A 17,702-nucleotide genomic window follows, 5' to 3' on the forward strand; every position below is an offset into this window, starting at 1 on the left:
TTGTTGGGAACTGTAGAAGGAGATGGCGCTCTTGTGCCCAGATCCTGCTTGCAGGTTCCCTGTGACGGGCATCTGGTTGGCCCCGGGGAGAACTGGACTGGGTGGGCCATTGGCCTGAACAGCAGGTTCTTCTCATGTAACCTGTGGCCAGGCTACTGGCTGGGGGCGTTGGGTGTCCAGCAACACAGAATCATACACTTGTGGAGTCGGCATCTAGTCCTGCAATGCAGAATCTCAGCTATAAACACATGATAGATGGCTATCCAATCTTTGCTTAAAGACCTCCAGTGAAGGAAGGAGAGTCCGCCATCTCTTGTGGGAGTCTGTTCCACTGTCAAATGGCTCTTATTGGCAGAGAGGTCTTCCTCAGTCTCCCCATCCCTGATCTAGCAGCGCCTGGGACGCAAGATCTCTCATCATTTTTGTGGATAACAAGAAGATCAAGTTATCTCTTCTGATATGCATCCAATGAGACGCTTCTGTTTTTGCGTGTGGCTTGCAATGATCTGCTGACGAGTTTAGAATGGGAGAGTTGGAAGGGACCCTGCAATGCTTGCTCCATTTGCGGTGGCTGCCCGCTATATTTGACATGTGTCCATCGCGATCGCTCGCGAAAAAGACCATTTGCTGGCAATCCCCCACAGAGCTGCTGCTGATCAGATTCTAAGAGCAGATGAGTCAACGGCGTGCCTCAGTTTAAGGCAGCATTGGACATTCTTCTATGCATAGCTTCAGATTTCTGGGGTTTTTTTCCCTTTAAAAAAACCACGCACAAATGAAGGAAAACACAGTAGATTCAAAGAGCTAATGGCATTCAATTCTCTCTCTTTCTTCCAGGTCGCGTTTTTCTGAGTCCGGGGTTCACCGACACCATTGACGGAACAAGTCGTGTTATACAAGCTGTTCTCACCGGGTTAAGGGGGCTGGTTGCTAAAGCGCACTTCTGTAAGGAATTTTGCCATTTCTTTTTAATCATTAAGCACACTAAAAAGTCCAGAGGAGGATCTGAGCGACAGTCTGCGCCCACAGCCTCCCGCTGTAAACGAGGGTGTTTTAGGCAGCGAAACCGAAAAGCGCTGTCAATATTCTCGCTGCTGTTCTTGAAGGACTCTTCACACACAAAAAATATATGTCTGAGGGTTTTTAAAAAGTAAGAAGTGGCCTTGCTCTGTGCCAGATGGGCTGATACATCAGTCCCCGTCTCGCCTCTTTGGCTTAGGTTGTCTTTGAAATAATAACCAATAATCAGAAACGAGGAACGTGAAATGCTCCAAAAGGAGGCTGAAATCAGAATGGGGTTGTGGTTTTGGGAGGGGAGTGTAATTGTACAGAAAATAAACAGATGAAAGCCTTCGATAAATGGGGTGCTGGATCCAAATTAAATAATTAAACAAATCAAATAATAATGGGACACGGAGTGTATATTCCAAAAGGCCTATAATGAGGCTAGTCCTCATCCGCCTTTACTCCCCTTCAGAAGGGGAAATTTCCTGGTGGAAAATTTGGACCCTTAAACCGCTTCTGCCCCAGAGTTGTCCATGCAGAAACAGTCACAAATTTCTGCGCCTGCTTAGGATTACAGAGAGGGTTAGGGTATCGCCTGCAAGAAGCTAATGGGCAGTTGTCCCGTTGCAAAATGAAAGGGCGCTGTGCGAGAGAGCAGGCTGGTTTCTGGCCTGACTCTGTGCCAAATACCTTCTTGTATCTGGTGGAGGTGGAGAACCTCTGGACAATGCAGGACTCCCAGCATCCCTGACCAGGCTGCCTGGGACTCATCTGGAGCTGGGAGTCCTGCGAAATCCAGACGGGCTGCAGGCCAGCTGCCCAGTCTGATTTGGCTTGCAAAGTGACACCAGCCCAGCGAAGCGGCCTTAGGGTGTGTTTGTGTGACCAATTTCAGTCCGCACTCCTTGACGCCCAGAGGTGGGGAACCTGCGGCCTTCCAGATGTCAACCCCATCACATTTAAAGCACTGTGATGCCATTTTCAACAGTCATGACTCCCCCCCCCCCAAAAAAAAAAAAAAAATTATGGGAGCTGTAGTTGGATAAGGGTGCTGGGACTTGATAGGAGATTCCAAGTTCCCCTCCCAGAGCTACAGTTCCCAGAGTTCACTGCAGAGAGGGAGGAGAAGAGAAAGGGTTTTGTTTTTCAAAAGAGAGGTTTCTGAGATGGGCGTTTTAACACAGCCTTCCTGCAACCTGGCATCTTCCAATATGTTTTTGGACTACAAAATCCATCAGGTTGGTTGAGGCCGATGGGACTTGTAGTCCCGACCCTCTGGAAGGCACCAGTGGAGGCTGGTCTGATTCACTACAACTGACTCATCCCATTTCTGTGCTGGAAGGTGGATTAAATTCAACCAGCGCGACCTACAGATTTGTTTCCAACTGACCTTTTCCAAGGATTTCTCTTCCTTTCATTCTTTTCCCCTTCAAAAAATAAACACTTCTTACATAAAGTATTTTAGATGCAGAGAATGAAAGAACTGACGTGAGTTTAGAATTATTATCAAAATATTTTATATGGGAAGATGGATATATTTCTCTCTCTGTATGTTTAAGAAATGTGGGTGTATCCTTGTAACTTACGCAAGCTGCAAATATAACATGATTAAACTCGAGAGTGGGTTGAAGCTTTTTAATGATTAAGAGTTTTTCCTGATTTGACCTTTGGGCCTTGAGCGCTTTATTGATATCGGTTCATGGTTGCATCCTACTCAGAGTAGACCCATTGACATTAATGGGCACAGCTGACGGAGGCCCATTCATTTCAGTTTTGGTCAACTCTTGAGCAGAACATAGCGAGAGGTGGCCCCTCCTCGCCGCAGCATCAGCCAACGGTTGGACCCCAACTCCCATCGGCCCCAGCCAACATGGCCGCCAACTGCAAGGGATGATGGGAGTGTAGCACAGTGACATCTGGCATGCAGCAGTGCGGCAATCCCTCTCTGAGCCAGAGCTGGGTTTCTTGCGCCGCCAAGTCCTGGGTTCAAGTCCGGCCTGCACTTGCTGATGACATCAAAACACAGCCCTGCGCCCAGCTATTCTGGGGTCCAGTTTCTTGCTTCTAAGTCAAACAGGACCCCCCTCCCTCTTCCTTCCTTCCTGGACCAATCAAAATGGGGTGTGTGTGTGTGTCTGAATATATCCCTAATCTTTAACGGTGAAGAACCGAATCGTGACGCCGATGGCTAGGATGATGACGGCAGCTGCAACAGCCAGTCCCCTCTGGATGATCAGTTGCCTTGTAGTCAGGACTTTTCCCACAGTGGAGAGGCCTGTCACCGTCTCATCCTGCAGCTGGAGCTGGTAAGTTGGCCCGTCGGTCTTGGAGAAACTAAGGAGGACAGCTCCGTTCTGAGCGTCCGTCTGGCCTGCAGCAGGCGGAGAAGGAGAGAGACACGACTGTCAGCTTGGCGTCTGGTTAGCTGCTGTGAGAACAGAATGCTGGACCATATAGGCCTCTGGAATCCATTTTCCTCACTCTGCCCTCGCTTGGATTTCGCTCGCTGTCAAGGGGGGCAGCACACGGTCAAATATCCTTCATGGCGGCATACAAGGTTCCAGCCACGATTCACCTTCAGAAACCATTTCTGCGTATGTTTTCTGAAGCGTTGCGCCTCAGTGGCCAGAGCGAGAGACTCTTCAGTCTCAGGGTTCGAGCCCCACGTTGGACGAAAAAACCAGGCGCACTGAGTCCAGTGCCAAATTTACGTATAAGCTAAACAGGCTATAGCTTAGAGCCCACCTCTCTTGGAGGCCCCCCCCCAAAAAAAATAAAGGGGGGAAAAACCAGGATGTACGTTTCCAAAATATAAGATAAAAAATAAATAAAATAAAACCTACATACAGCAACAGGGTTTTGTGTTGTGTAGGCTCCTATGATGTAAATAATGGGCCTCGCCTGCTAGCCTTTTGTTATGTGCAAATGGCTTTAGATACCTGTTAGGTCCATAAATTGCCAAATAGCATATATTCAATGCAAAAAACAGCGGTGATTTGTTGACAAAGGACAGCTGGACATACAAAGGGCCGTATTACCTTAGGGACTCATCAAACCTAAATCTAGCCCTGCCACTGACCCCTTTGTGCTACAGAGCAGTGGGTGGCTAAAATACGTTTGTGGGGGCAGGGGGACATGACTTTCCCCGTGTTTTATAAAACCAACCAAGTCAGCAGCCCAACGGCATAGCCCCCCCCTTTGCATCTGTGGGGTTGGTGTTAATGGGTATTTCGACGCTACCCTTGGGCTTTGAAGGAGGGCCGCCAGTTCCCCTTTTTCTAATATCGAATATCAGCCACACTTCTGATGGCGACAGACACTGGACCTCCTTTGAGGATCAAACAAGGAAAAAACAAACCCGTGTTCCATACCGGAAGAAGGAGCCATCTTGCTTGGGACGGGAGCCGAGTTCAAACCCTCCGGGGGCAGCCTCTGGGTCAATCCTGCACGGTGCTGAGCCTGGAGGGCAGATCCAGACAGTTCGTTAAGGAAGCGGCCAGGGATTTAGGTGTTTTTTTAAGGCTTCTAGGACCTCTCCGCAGGGAGAAGGGCTGCAGCTCAGTGCCTGGAGCCCCTGCTTGGCATGCAGAATGTGCCAGTTTCAGTCCCTGGCAGCATCTCCAGGTTGGGCTGTGGGGGGTGGGGAGACTCCCTGCCCCAAACTCTGGAGAGTGGCTGCCAGCCAGTGTCCATAATACTGAGCTGGATGGACCAAGGGGCTGGATCAAGGTAAGGCAGCTTCTGTGTTCAGCGCTTGCAATAATTTTCCAGTTTTACCCTGGAGTGACTCACAAGATAAAAACAGGATAAAGAAACAATAGAAAATTAACTCTCCTTGGCCATCTTATTGTTTCCTACTCCAACATAGCTCCTGCTGTCTAGGTGGGCCTCATGTGGCCCCTGACATCATTTTATGTGGCCCCCAACACCGCCCCGTTCTTCCTATGCATTTGTTCCTTTTTCACCTGTTGGTTCTGATCTGAGTGGTTTCTAAAGAGAATTTGACGAATCCACAGAGGTGTCCGTTGGCAGCTACAAGCCAAGGTTGCCACGGATCATGGAATCGTGAGAATTGAAGAGTTGCAAGGGGACCTGGGGGTCATCTAGTCCAACCCCCCGCAGTGCAGGAAACTTTCTCCCAACATGGGGTCGTGAGTGGGGGGAGCTTTGCTGCTGTGCTTGTGGGCTTCTGACTGGGCTAGATGGGCTTCCTTTGCCCCGATCCAGCTGGGAAATTATTACAGGGAAAACGGAAGCAGAGTGGTCTTCGCTCCAAATCAGTTAATCCGGAACACTTTTGCCTGTGGCTCCGCTCGCTGCCAACACACAGCCCCCGACAAAGGGAATGCGGCCCCCAAAGAAGAAAAAAACCCCACCCTTTAAGCAAATCTGCATTGGCTCCCAGTACGTTTTCGAGCACAATTCAAAGTGTTGGTGCTGACCTTGAAAGCCCTAAACGGCCTCGGCCCAGTAGACCTGAAGGAGCATCTCCACCCCTGTCACTCAGCCCGGAGGAGGGCCTTCTGGCGGTTCCCTCCCTGCGAGATGTGAGGTTACAGGGAACCAGGCAGAGGGCCTTCTCGGTAGTGGCGCCCACCCTGTGGAACGCCCTCCCACCAGATGTCAAGGAAATAAGTAGCTATCTTATCTTTAAAAGACATCTGAAGGCAGCTCTGCTTAGGGAAGTTTTTAATATTTAATACTGTATTGTTTTTAACATTCGATTGGAAGCCGCCCAGAGTGGCTGGGGAAACTCAGCCAGAGGGGCGGGGTATAAATATTATTATTATTATTATTATTAATCTCCCTACCTCCTCAGCTGCCTGCTTCCAGTTCATCCGGCCAATGTAGGTTATAGAGCATATGCAAGGGATAAGGGCACATATCAACATGCCCAGCCAGAGGCCTGAGGAGAAGATGGAGAGAGACCACACAGAAGGGTCAACGGGGGTTATATGTCATGGGCAGAGCGCCTGGCCTGCATGCAGAAGGTCCCAGGTTTGATCCCCGATGGCACCTCCAGGTAGAAGAATAGGAACTCCTTCCTGAAAGCCACAGCCAATCAGTGTGGGCAATACTGAGCCAGACGGACCAATGAGCAAACTTGGTATTAAGGCGGTACCTATGAGTCCCATTTTGGCCACGAAAACTAGCACAATGGCCACCGGCAATCCCACGGCATAGTACCCGACGGCGTTGAAGATGGCGCCAAGCTTCTGTTTCCCGGTGCCACGCAGGACCCCGCTGGTGGTACACTGCGAAGAGGGGAAGAAGGGGTTACAATATGATTGCGTCTCACACGGGGGTTACCTTCTGGGGGTAGCCCATACGCACAACAAGGTGTGGGATATATGCAGCCTCATAAAAGGGTAAAGGGACCCCTGACCGTTAGGTCCAGTCATGGATGACTCTGGGGTTGCGGCGCTCATATCACTTTATTGGCCAAGGGAGCCAGCGTACAGCTTCCGGGTCATGTGGCCAGCATGACCAAGCTGCTTCTGGTGAACCAGAGCAGCGCACGGAAACGCCGTTTACCTTCCCGCCGGAGACGTACCTATTGATCTACTTGCACTTTGAGGTGCTTTCAAACTGCTAGGTTGGCAGGAGCAGGGACCGAGCAACGGGAGCTCACCCCGTCACGGGGATTTGAATCGCCGACCTTCTAATCGGCAAGTCCTAGGCTCTGTGGTTTAACCCACAGTGCCACCTGCCTCCATCCAGCCTCATAGAACCACTCTAAATGCATGGAAGGGGTTAAGACCATAGAGTAAGCTGTCCTGTCAGGCTTAGCTAGGTTTCAACACCCGTCCCTTGGGAGGAAGGGTGACCAAACTCTTTGGTCTTTCCCTTCCACCTGACCAGTAAGGAGGTCTAAGCTGGGTGCTCCAAGCTTAGACCGTATCGCTTTAGCGAGCCATCTTTGCGTTTCCATAGAAATAATTTAGGAACAGTGTAACATTTGGAAACTGTACTGCCTGTGTTTTCTTGCTGCTGTGTGGAAAAGCACGTGAATCTGACTTTGGAAAAGTTGGTAAGTAAAGCATTTTAACTTACCGACCATGTGGTCTCTTTCTATGCGAAGGGATGTGGGGGGACTTTGGAAGCCTATATTCCCACACTTTGCTGCATGCTTTGTGGTTTTAAATCTATGCTGGGGTTTTCTCACCAAAGAGTACTTGCCCCAAACCCGGATATCTAGGCACCCGGGGAATTCTCCTTTTATTCTACCATCAATTTCCATTTTCCCCTTTAACCAAATGCAAAATACAACAAAAAGGATGTAACAAAAACTGTCCCCATTAGTGCAGCTCTATCCTTCTGGAGCCAGTGTGCCAAGAAGGCCTTGGCCCCCCAAAAAACAAGGCAGAGAGTTTTAAAACTCTTTTCTCCTGTTCTCTTATTATTCATGACTTTCCAGAGCCAAGCCCTGATTCTTTTCAAAAATGTTACTCATTTTAACATTTAAAAACTTGACTTCCTTCCCCCTCTTGCTGCAGTTCCTTAACTTTATTTTTAATATTTTCTGCATATCCAAATTAACTTAATTTGTTCATTTATTCATCTACTTTAAATATATATTTTTTATGAAACTGCGGGTTATTACAATAATCCTGCCAATGTTCTTATCAGTTTACAATTTATTTGTAAATATTCAATAAACCATTTCCATTCGTTTATAAAAAGTTTGTTATCTTGATTTCTTATTTTTCCAGTATGTTTCGCCATTTCTGCATATTCCGTAAGTTTTTAGTATCCATTCTTCTTTTGTTGGGACTGGATTAGACCTCTCGTTAAGAAGGCATGAGAACAATGAGTAGGTTGTGCATTGTGCAAAGCATTAAAAAAAAACCCAACCCAACCTCAATTCAACTTCCTCATCTGATTTTAGGATGTATTTTAATTGATTGCCTGATTTTATGTTAATGTGTTATATGTTTGATGTTAGCCGCTCTGAGCCCGGTTTTGGCCGGGGAGGGCGGAGTATAAATAATAATAATAATAATAATAATAATAATAATAATTATTATTATTATTATTAAACAAGATGAAAGACCACCCCACCCTATTTCCCTTAAAGGTCGATATACTCACACAAAGGGCTTCGAAAAGGTGGAAAGCGACGTAGACGGGAATGACCTTTGCAACGAGTTCAACTACCTCCCTATTTGCAGAGAGACAGAAAACAAAACAGTGAGTAGAACATGAGACTCTTAATCTCAGGGTAGCGGATTCGAGTCCCACACTGCACCAAAGATTCCTGCATTGCAGGGGGCTGAACTAAATGATCCTTGGGATCTCTTCCAACTCTACAATCCTTTGGTTCTATGAAAGGGTGCTGTTTAATTCCAAGGGCAAAACAACAACAAACCTATGTTTACGTGAAACATATTCAATAAACACACAAGACGTAACCGGCTGTATGTTTGAAAAAATAATATATACTATTCATTGTATTGAATTGCTTACAGCAGCTACTACTATGCTATAAGATCCACTGTCCTGTGATATCATATATGTATGTACAGTTGTTGATGGTTTTTATATTAATTTTGCTGTAAAATGTGTGAGATTATGATATTGTATTTATTTGCATTACTTAGAGTTTGTACTATTGATGAAGCCCAAGACGGCGATACAAGGCTAATATTCCGGAAATCCTTGTCTTAGACTCTGTGAAAGGATTCTGTGGAACTGCAACAACCTTTTGTGTGGATTGTTGGACTTTATGAACAGACAGGTGGAAAAGACACTTTCACATATATGGACCTTATGCATAAACTGATTAGAGAATGAACTGATCCACTGGGTCTTCTACTTTTTCGTTGAACTTTGAGTTAGTACTTCTGTTGAAATCTACAATTCAATACAATGAATAGTATATAGTATTTTTTTCAAACGTACAGCCGGTTACGTCTTCTGTGTTTATTGTTTAATTCCAAGGAAGAAGAAGAAGAAGAAGAAGAAGAAGAAGAAGAAGAAGAAGAAGAGGAGGAGTTTGGATTTGATATCCCACTTTCTCACTACCCGAAGGAGTCTCAAAGCAGCTAACAATCTCCTTTCCCTTCCTCCCCCACAACAAACACTCTGTGAGGTGAGTGGGGCTGAGAGACTTCAGAGAAATGTGACTGGCCCAAGGTCACCCAGCAGCTGCATGTGGAGGAGCGGGGAAGCGAACCTGGTTCACCAGATTACGAGTCCACCGCTCTTAACCACTACACCACACTGGCTCTCAGTTCTCCTTTCTAGGAGGCTGTTCTGGCCACATCAATGTGCCTGAGATACCAGACTAAAACTGCCCCTCTACCTCCTAAATGCCTCAGACTCTGAGTTCCTCCCCAACCAAGCTCCCAGAAACATTTGTCTTGCTTTATTTTTTGTTCATAAGCCAATTTGTCAACTCAAAGAAATTCCTCCTTTTAATAACAATGGTGCAGCTTGTCGCCAAGTTCTTACTGCATGACAAGAAATCACAGAATTTCAGGCCTCTCTGCTATGGCTAATAGTATAAACAGGGGAATCTCAGATTTAATGGAGTCCCAGTTTCCCACTCCTGGACGCCTCAGCTTATTCCAGACAAGCACACACTCCCTCTGCAGGGTGAGGTAAATAACAGCAGCCTTCTTCACAGGGTCATTGGGATGTCCAGGGTAAAGGAACCTCTTCTACTTTGAGGGCCGCATGCCCTCGGTGTTTTATCTCTTGTTTCATGGGTTCCTAACCCTTTTTGAGCCAGGAACACCTTTGGAAATCTCACAGAACTGTTGCAGTCACCGCAAATACCGTATTTTTCGTCCTATAGGGCGCACCGGCCCATAGGATGCACCTCGTTTTTTGGGGGGGGGAATGAATAAACAAAAATTATTTACCCCCCCCCCCAGCCGCGGCTGCTGCCCGCAAGCCTTGTGAGCCCGCAGGAACTCCTGCCGGGCGCGCAAGGCTTGCGGATGTCTTCCTGAAGCCTGGAGAGCGAGAGGGGTTGGTGCGCGCCGATGCCTCTCGCTCTACAGGCTTCAGCGAAAGCCTGCATTCGCCCCATAGGACGCACCACACATTTCCCCTTCATTTTTGGAGGGGGAAAAAGTGCGTCCTATGGGGCGAAAAATACGGTATATCCATTTCACAGAAGAAAAATTGGCATCGCTTAGAACACGCCAGGCGAGGTGTGTACGCATACCAAAACTGCGACTATTGAAGGTGGCATGAAACTGCTTTAAATATATATTGCAGATGAGGCCTTGATTTTGGACAGTAGGCCGAGAGTTGTTAAAGACCTTCTGATCGGCAAGCCCTAGGCTCTGTGGTTTAACCCACAGCGCCACCCGCGTTGTTAGGAGACTCCTATTCCCCTCATAGGGCTATCATTCCCAGAGGGGTTTAGCATTCAGTCCCTCTTCCCAGGGAACCTGGGGAATTGTAGTTCCGTGAGGGGAATAAGGGGTCTCCTAACCACCCTCAACAAACTACAGTTCCCAGGATTCTTTGGGGGCAGCCATGACTGTTTACAGTGACATCGTAGCACCTTTAAATGTAAGGTGTGGACTTGGCACCACGTTGATGCTAAGTAGTACTGTCAGCCTAAAAAACACATGGTTTGTGACTTACTCATCGCTGGTAAATATATAAGCTAGGACGTCCTTTGTGGATGCTGTCAGGGTGCCCATCAGCAGGAAAAAAAACACTGGAGAAGACCAAAAAGAGTTTATAAGTTTAAGTTTTACCCACTGAAATTAACAGACACCCAAGTTAGTCATACCCACTATTTTAAATGGGTCTACTCTAGGTAGGACTAGCATCAGACACAAGCCAGAGAGTACAAACAGAAGAAAGGTGGCAATCACTGTAACTGTTGCTCTCAAAAAAGGGTTAATGTTTAACCCTATGGTTGGCGCCCAGCTGTCCTTAAATGCCTTGAGGGGAGAAGTTATGGCTTTTGCCTTCTTTGTCCCAAGAAGGGTTAAAACAGGGGTTGGCAACCGTTTGGGGAGCCATTTTGAATGTCGAGAAAGCGATGTGGGAGCCAGTCACAAAATGGCTGCCAAGGGGGACATGGTATGAGATGAAATAACTGTGATCCATTGTGGGGGGCTGGACTAAATGACCGCTCCCGGGGTCCCTTCCAACTCTGCAGTTCTATAAAACGAGAAGAACTTGTTGCGAAATTCCACGTACCTGTGCACAAAATGGAGACCACGAAGGATTTCCGGGCTTCCTCGAAGTTCCCAGCTCCCAAGGCGTTCCCCACCAGGACGCTAACAGATGCACTGATCCCAAACGGAATCTGGAAAGGACAGTGTTGCTTTTGACACCTTAACCAAAGCTTTTGGGATCGTAGATTGTGTGTGTATGTTCACTGGAAGCATCTCGCCCTTGAGAAACCACCACCGCCCTGAAAAATCTCAAACTGGCATACTTCAAAACATACCCATACATCCTAAATAATATGGGTTACTTATACAATGGGCAGTTTCTGCAACATATATATATATATATATATATATATATATATATATATATTATATGATATACAGCACAACCCTGATCTCTGAGCAGCGAGAGAGTGAAGGTCGGTGGAGATTTCAGGATATATGGTTTGTTTACACGTCTAGACAACCTGGGCACCGGATGCAGGAGCTCACAGCATGAACACCCCAGCAAATCATGTTATACCTCTGGGTTCAGCACAGAGCAAGACAAGCCTATGTCTCTCCTCTTTCCACCATCAGCCGAAACTCTCAAACACAGACACAGTCCCACTCGGCCCATCGTTATTATTATTCTAATTATATATTTATACCCCCATGGGGACTCAAGGCAGTTTACAGATAGAAACAAGAACCACTAAGAACAAAGGGGGGGGGGAATCATTAAAAAGCAATTAAACACCAATAAAATTAAAACTATATACATGTATAAGGTAAAGGTACAGGTAAAGGTACCCCTGACTGTTAGGTCCAGTCGCGGATGACTCTCGGGTTGTGCACTCAGCTCGCTTTACTGGCCGAGGGAGCCAACGATTGTCCGTAGACAGCTTCCGGGTCATGTGGCCAGCATGACTAAGCCGCTTCTGGCGAACCAGAGCAGCGCATGGAAACGCCGTTTACCTTCCCGCCGGAGCGGTACATATTTATCTACTTGTGCTGGCATGCTTTCAAACTGCTAGGTTGGCAGGAGCAGGGATCAAGCAACGGGAGCTCACCCCATCGCAGGGATTCGAATCACCGATCTTCTGATCGGCAAGCCCAAGAGGCTCAGTGGTTTAGACCACAGCGCCACCCGCGTTCCTATATATGCATATATAAAAGCTATTAAAACAATACAAAGTAACTGCAATAAAACAACATCCATACTTCCCCAAAGTTTGCTGAAACAAAAAAGCATTCACCTGCCACTGAACCTATTGTTCTCCCTCCTAGGATGACTAGGTGAGATGGGGAAAAGTCTCCCCCATGTTGTCTCTATGGCAACACAGCTCACTCTTTTGAGATGCTGAAGAGGGCCCTTCGCTGGCCATTATCTTACAAAGAAACTGGTCTGACCAGTTCAGCCTCCTCTTCTGCTCAGACCTAACCTGTACAGGATCACAGCGACCCAAAGGCACCGTCCAGACTTGCCCCACCCACCCACCCACCCCAAAATGTAACACTATAATAATTTGTACGTGATGCAGCTGAGGAGTAGGTCTTACCATGTAGGCGATTGTGGCCACTTCGTAAATGATGGATTGGCACGACAACTCTAGGACACCGAGGAGACCTGGGTTGGGGGGAATTGAGGGAGGAGAGAAGGCAGGACATGGGAATCAGTGACAGAGGACTGTGCTGAGCTTTAGACATGTACACATTCAAAGCATTCAGACATTCAAAACATTGCGGCCCTTAAGGCATCTCTCTCCAGCTCTCAGGAGTCTCCCCAAGAATGTGAGGTGCTACTGAGACAAACCCCTTTATAACCAGGGAGCAGGAAGTTTAAAAAGTAAAAAGTATCAGCCATATTTTTATTTTCTTGCTCTCCTGTTGTTTGGAAATAGTTTAATGCTGTATACAGGCTGTTAGTTATGTGAGGTGATATTTACTGTACTTTTCCGTCTATAAGACGCCCCCATGTATAAGACACCCCCAGGGTTGTTGAGTTTTTTTTAGGAGGGGATGGCCGAAAATCATCCTCCCGCACGCATCACAAAATCCGCCCCCCATCTGTCCCATCGTCGGCAGAAGCTGCCAATCGCCTGCCCAATTGCCGCAGCATCAGCCAATCAACACCACCCCATTGACGCGGCAACCAATAATGCACACAATAGCCATGAACAACTGCAGCAGCAAGCAATCAAACGTCCACCCTATTCACTACCCGTGTATAAGACAACCCCCATTTTTTAGCATGATTTATCAAGAAAAAAAAACTAGTCTTATACACAGAAAAGTACAGTATTTGTCAATCTAATAGAGTGGACCCTCCGGATACGAATTAAATTCATTCCGGGGGTCCGTACTTAACCTGAAAAGTCCGTAACTGGAGACACCACTTCCAGGCTTGCCACGTTCGCAACCCAAAAGTTATGTAACTCGAGGGTCCACTGTAGTTCCATAGCTTTAAATGTTTGTAAGGTTGGTGTCCTTTTTTATTTTTCAGAATCTGTACTTGGTACAGTGGAACCGCATTTGTCAAACGTAATCCATTCTCGAAGACCATTCGACTTCTGAAACATTCGACTTCCAAGGCGCTTTCAAAAACAGAAGCAATTCCGGGTTTTCAGCATTTGAAAACCGAAACATTTGGCTTCCACGACACTCGGAAACCAAGGTTCCACTGTATGTATTACTTTTTCTGTTAGGAGGTGGCGTGTATTATTTACTATTTGCATGGTAAAATTCATTATATAAAATGTTAGCCAAGTTCTACATTTCACATTTTGAGCTGCAGATTATATTAAAAAATACTGTGTGTGTGTCTGTATAGGAATAAAAAGTTAACAGGGCACTGGTGGTTGTCTCTGCCTCAGTTCCTGAGCTGCAATTGGTGCCTGTGCAATTATGTCACCAGCCTAGCCGTGCAGATAGTAGGATCTGGGCATTGTATTGTAATTACCATGCTCCAATGCGATTGGCTTGGTCTTCTGGCTCCTCCCACTGCCCATGACACCTCCCCTCCCACTGACCTATCATAAAACTTCCGATTTCGAAGGTCCACCATTCGATGCAGGTCATGAGCATGCTGGGAACAGCTAAGGCCATAAACACGTCCCATTCCTGGAGGCATTCGGTGGACCATCCTAGGATTTGGAGAAAGCAGGGAAGAAAGGGAGAAAAAAACAGGGCAGATTTCAATTCTATTTTCTGATGAGGCAACATTTGTTATGTACGTGAAGCTGGCAAAGTCACTTAAATAACAGAGTCCCCAGAGAAAAGTCCTGATAACGCTTCACTGAGAAAACTGGACAAAAGCAGCATATAAATTTGAAGAGAACCGGATATAGAAGTTTTGTCTTTTTAAAGCAGGTCTTGTATACAGCAGGGAGACATTCAATCAAACAGAGGGGAGGAAACGTCCTCAAAGCTGCACCTCCAATCAGAGCATGTGTTATCTCAGGGAGGATCATGCCCCTCTGCATGGTTGCTAAGCAACAGCTCCCCCTCCCCTCTGGGCTAGCTGCCTTTAGCAGAATTAACCCTTGAGTTACAACCTGAATGATCCCTGCGGTCGCACTTTCAACATGAAACTGGGAAAGGAAACTCAGAAGAGACGGGGGCGTTGGGAAATGTTATGTACTGAGTTGAATAGGATCCAAACTGCAGCAGTCTGATTGGTCCTAGAACAATAGGATCCAAAAGGCAGCAGTCTGATTGGTCCTAGAACAATACAGCAGTATGATTGGTTGGCAGGAACCACCCAATCATGCTCCAGATAGAAGTGAATCCACAACCTGATTGGCTTACAGTAGAATTCCGGAATTAGCCAATCATGTGCAGCCCATTGTGTAAATAATGTATATAAAGCAGATACTTTGAGGGGACATTCATTCATTCCTCCTCACCACTATGAGCTGAATAAAGAGCATGAAATCACTTTGCGACTCTGAGTATATTTCAGGAAACAAGCAGGTTACCTCCCCAGGTTTCAGCGTGAAGCTTTTTCCATTTGATGTACAGGAAGAGGGCAATGGCTTGCGAATACTGTGCGATGGTGTTGGCCCAGGCAGAGCCCCTGGAATGAGGAAAGGAAGGGGATTACAAATAAGCGAGGGCCACGTTGGAAACGTTACGTGGTAGAGCTTTATAAAATGGTTGGCAATGTATGAAGTGGGGGGCTAGAGACCGATTTTTCGGGTCCTTCCGTGGCACCCACAAACCCTCTGAACCCGCCCACCCACTGCTCCCCTGGCCATGAAGTAGGAAAAGGGGGTGACTTTCCCCCCTCGCTAGAAAAATTCGTAGAGCTGAGGGAGGAAGTTGAGAGAGTGACGCTCTTTCCCTCTTTCTGCTCTGTGGTGCTTTTCTTTTTTTTATTCAATTTTTATTAGGAATTTAAACAAAGCATATTATCTTAAAACATATCATCCTTAATTCCCCCCCACCCCCGACTTCCCTCAGTTCCAATCCCTGATTTCTCTATAAATGCTATTCTCTGCATGTTACAAAGTTGTATAGATCCTTAATTTGTCTAACTGGTTGTTATCGATAAAAGGTTTGTGATGCTCTATGGTGCTTTTCAAGGCTCAGGTGAATTCGGCTGGATTTGAGTTAGACCCAAATCCTCTCTTTCGGTGGTGTGTGTGTGTGTGTGTTGATCTGGGGAAGGAGGGAAGAGAAGTAATAGAGGAGAATGCCTTCCACAGCGTTCACACAGACACCCAAATGTCCCCACATGCCTACAAAGGTTGGCAACCCCCATAATTAGGCCTTAGGAGGTCACCCCGACTTTCTTTGTGCAGGCAGGAAGTGCCAACCCCATCACACCGTTCGGGTCCATTCCCGAAAATCGCAATAACTGAGGGAATGAAAAAAAAGCAACACACACTTCATTGAAGGACCGAAGATCACAATGGGTCTGTTGAAAGTGATATAATTGCCATACTTTTCAGTCCCCCATGTATAAGGAAACCCCTTTTTTGAACCCTTAAGAAATAAATATTTTAAACATCAAACTGAGCAACTTTGTTGAGCTTTTTTGGAGCGGATTGCCGAAAATTGTTGTGTTGAAGTTTTTTTGGAGCTTTTTTTTTTTTTTTGCAGCTTTCAACGCTACTGGTGAGTCGTGTTTCTTTTAACCACCTGGGTATAAGATGATTCGCAATTTTTTTACTGAATTTTTTTTAGCAAAAAAACTCGTCTTATACATGGAAAAATACGGTATACCTCCTTCAAATTTTTAAAAAGCTAACCAGGAAAATTGAAGGGGAAATGCATTTTAAAATGTGGTTAAATGCAGGAAACAGGGACAAGGAGGAATGACTGTTACTTCCACAGACATGATGGAGGCATTTAAGGAGCAAGAAAGACTGCCCCCCAACTGTCTTTTAAAGAGAGGTTCTTTCTGGGTGTAGATCTGGGCTTGCTGTCAAAACAGCAACCTTGCAGAGACCTTGATTGTCCAAGAACATCCCCACCCCAAACCCTTGACTTGATATATACAAACAAAGGATTTTGCAATACATTCCTAGCATTCCACCGACGAAAGAAAGAAAAAGGTGAGTAGGCGGTGCATTCGAAATGCAGGTTGGTCCTACCACCCGTTTCTCATTTACCTAACCCCCATGTGAAGCTGGTAGAGGAAGACATAATTTGCAATCAGATTGACGATGTTTCCAGCAATGCCACACAGAACCTCAGGCCAGATGATCCTCTGAAACAAGATATTATTTTAGCAATGAGATGAACCAGGTGCTTTATCACTGAGCTACCAACATTTCCCTAATAATAATAATAATATATTATTTATACCCCGCCCATCTGGCTGGGTTTCCCCAGCCACTCTGGGCGGTTTCCAACAAAGTATTAAAATACAGTGGTCTGTTAAACATTAAAAGCTTCCCTAAAGAGGGCTGCCTTTAGATGTCTTCTAAAAGTCTGGTAGTTGTTGTTCTCTTTGACATCTGGTGGGAGGGAGTTCCACAGGGCGGGCGCCACTACCGAGAAGGCCCTCTGCCTGATTCCCTGTAACTTGGCTTCTCACAGTGAAGGAACCACCAGAAGGCCCTCAGCACTGGACCTCAGCGTCCGGGCAGAACGATGGGAGAGGCAGTTGGAAAACAGGGACACTTGGGAGGGTCCAGGGGACTGCACCCCTTAAACTGAGTCAGCCTATCTTGCTCAGTATTGCCTGCACTGACTGGCAGCAGTGGCTCCTCAAGGGCTTCAGTCGGGGCGGAGATATTCCCAGGCCTCCCTGGAGATGCTGGGGATTGAAACCTTCTGCCTGCTCAGCTGCCTTTCCTGCCTTTATTTCCCCAACAAGAGAAAGAGCATCTTACCTGATTCTGCAGGTACCTCATCTGGATCTGGTAAATAAACGTCGCCTGTGGAGCAAGGAGGAATGAATACAACCTGCGATCCAAAGCAGGTGTGTGTGAGCAAAAGCCACTTCCGACATCCGGAGGAGGTGGTGTTGTGGGCTTCACGCCCCCAACACGAGCGTGGGGGCTGCGCGATCGGGGAAATCCTCGGGCCGCGTCATCCCCCGAGCCAGCCAATCAGCTGGCT

The 17,702-nt window shown here is 46.7% G+C and overlaps 2 protein-coding genes across 10 annotated transcripts in view; one reads left to right on the forward strand and one right to left on the reverse strand.

The window, feature by feature from the left end:
- The window catches only part of ALDH3A2 (aldehyde dehydrogenase 3 family member A2), a 38,251-nt gene extending 35,616 nt beyond the window's left edge, over positions 1 to 2,635 (forward strand). For 2 of the 4 annotated variants that reach the window (XR_014541934.1, XR_014541935.1), the window contains exon 12: positions 1 to 936. Coding sequence is in view for 2 of the 4 variants with exons in the window: in XM_083587768.1 (XP_083443894.1) it covers positions 838 to 852 (15 nt within the window). In the remaining 2 variants the exon portion in view is untranslated. The other 2 variants (XM_083587768.1, XM_083587767.1) reach the window with 1 other exon arrangement.
- LOC310750055 (multidrug and toxin extrusion protein 1-like) overlaps positions 2,156 to 17,702 on the reverse strand; it is a 26,386-nt gene continuing 10,839 nt past the window's right edge. For 5 of the 6 annotated variants that reach the window (XM_083587681.1, XM_083587680.1, XM_083587683.1 and 2 more), the window contains exons 7-18: positions 17,474 to 17,518; positions 16,748 to 16,845; positions 15,110 to 15,207; positions 14,162 to 14,275; positions 12,692 to 12,759; positions 11,176 to 11,284; positions 10,609 to 10,684; positions 8,098 to 8,167; positions 6,128 to 6,260; positions 5,817 to 5,911; positions 4,377 to 4,464; positions 2,156 to 3,376 (exon numbers count right to left, since the gene is read on the reverse strand). In XM_083587681.1, coding sequence (XP_083443807.1) covers positions 3,153 to 3,376; positions 4,377 to 4,464; positions 5,817 to 5,911; positions 6,128 to 6,260; positions 8,098 to 8,167; positions 10,609 to 10,684; positions 11,176 to 11,284; positions 12,692 to 12,759; positions 14,162 to 14,275; positions 15,110 to 15,207; positions 16,748 to 16,845; positions 17,474 to 17,518 — 1,218 coding nt within the window. In that variant the 3' untranslated portion in view covers positions 2,156 to 3,152. The remainder of the gene's footprint in view (positions 3,377 to 4,376; positions 4,465 to 5,816; positions 5,912 to 6,127; positions 6,261 to 8,097; positions 8,168 to 10,608; positions 10,685 to 11,175; positions 11,285 to 12,691; positions 12,760 to 14,161; positions 14,276 to 15,109; positions 15,208 to 16,747; positions 16,846 to 17,473; positions 17,519 to 17,702) is intronic. The other variant, XM_083587684.1, reaches the window with a different exon arrangement.

The sequence above is a fragment of the Podarcis filfolensis genome, assembly GCF_964270895.1.
Source record: "Podarcis filfolensis genome assembly, chromosome: 15".
Lineage (NCBI taxonomy): Eukaryota > Metazoa > Chordata > Lepidosauria > Squamata > Lacertidae > Podarcis > Podarcis filfolensis.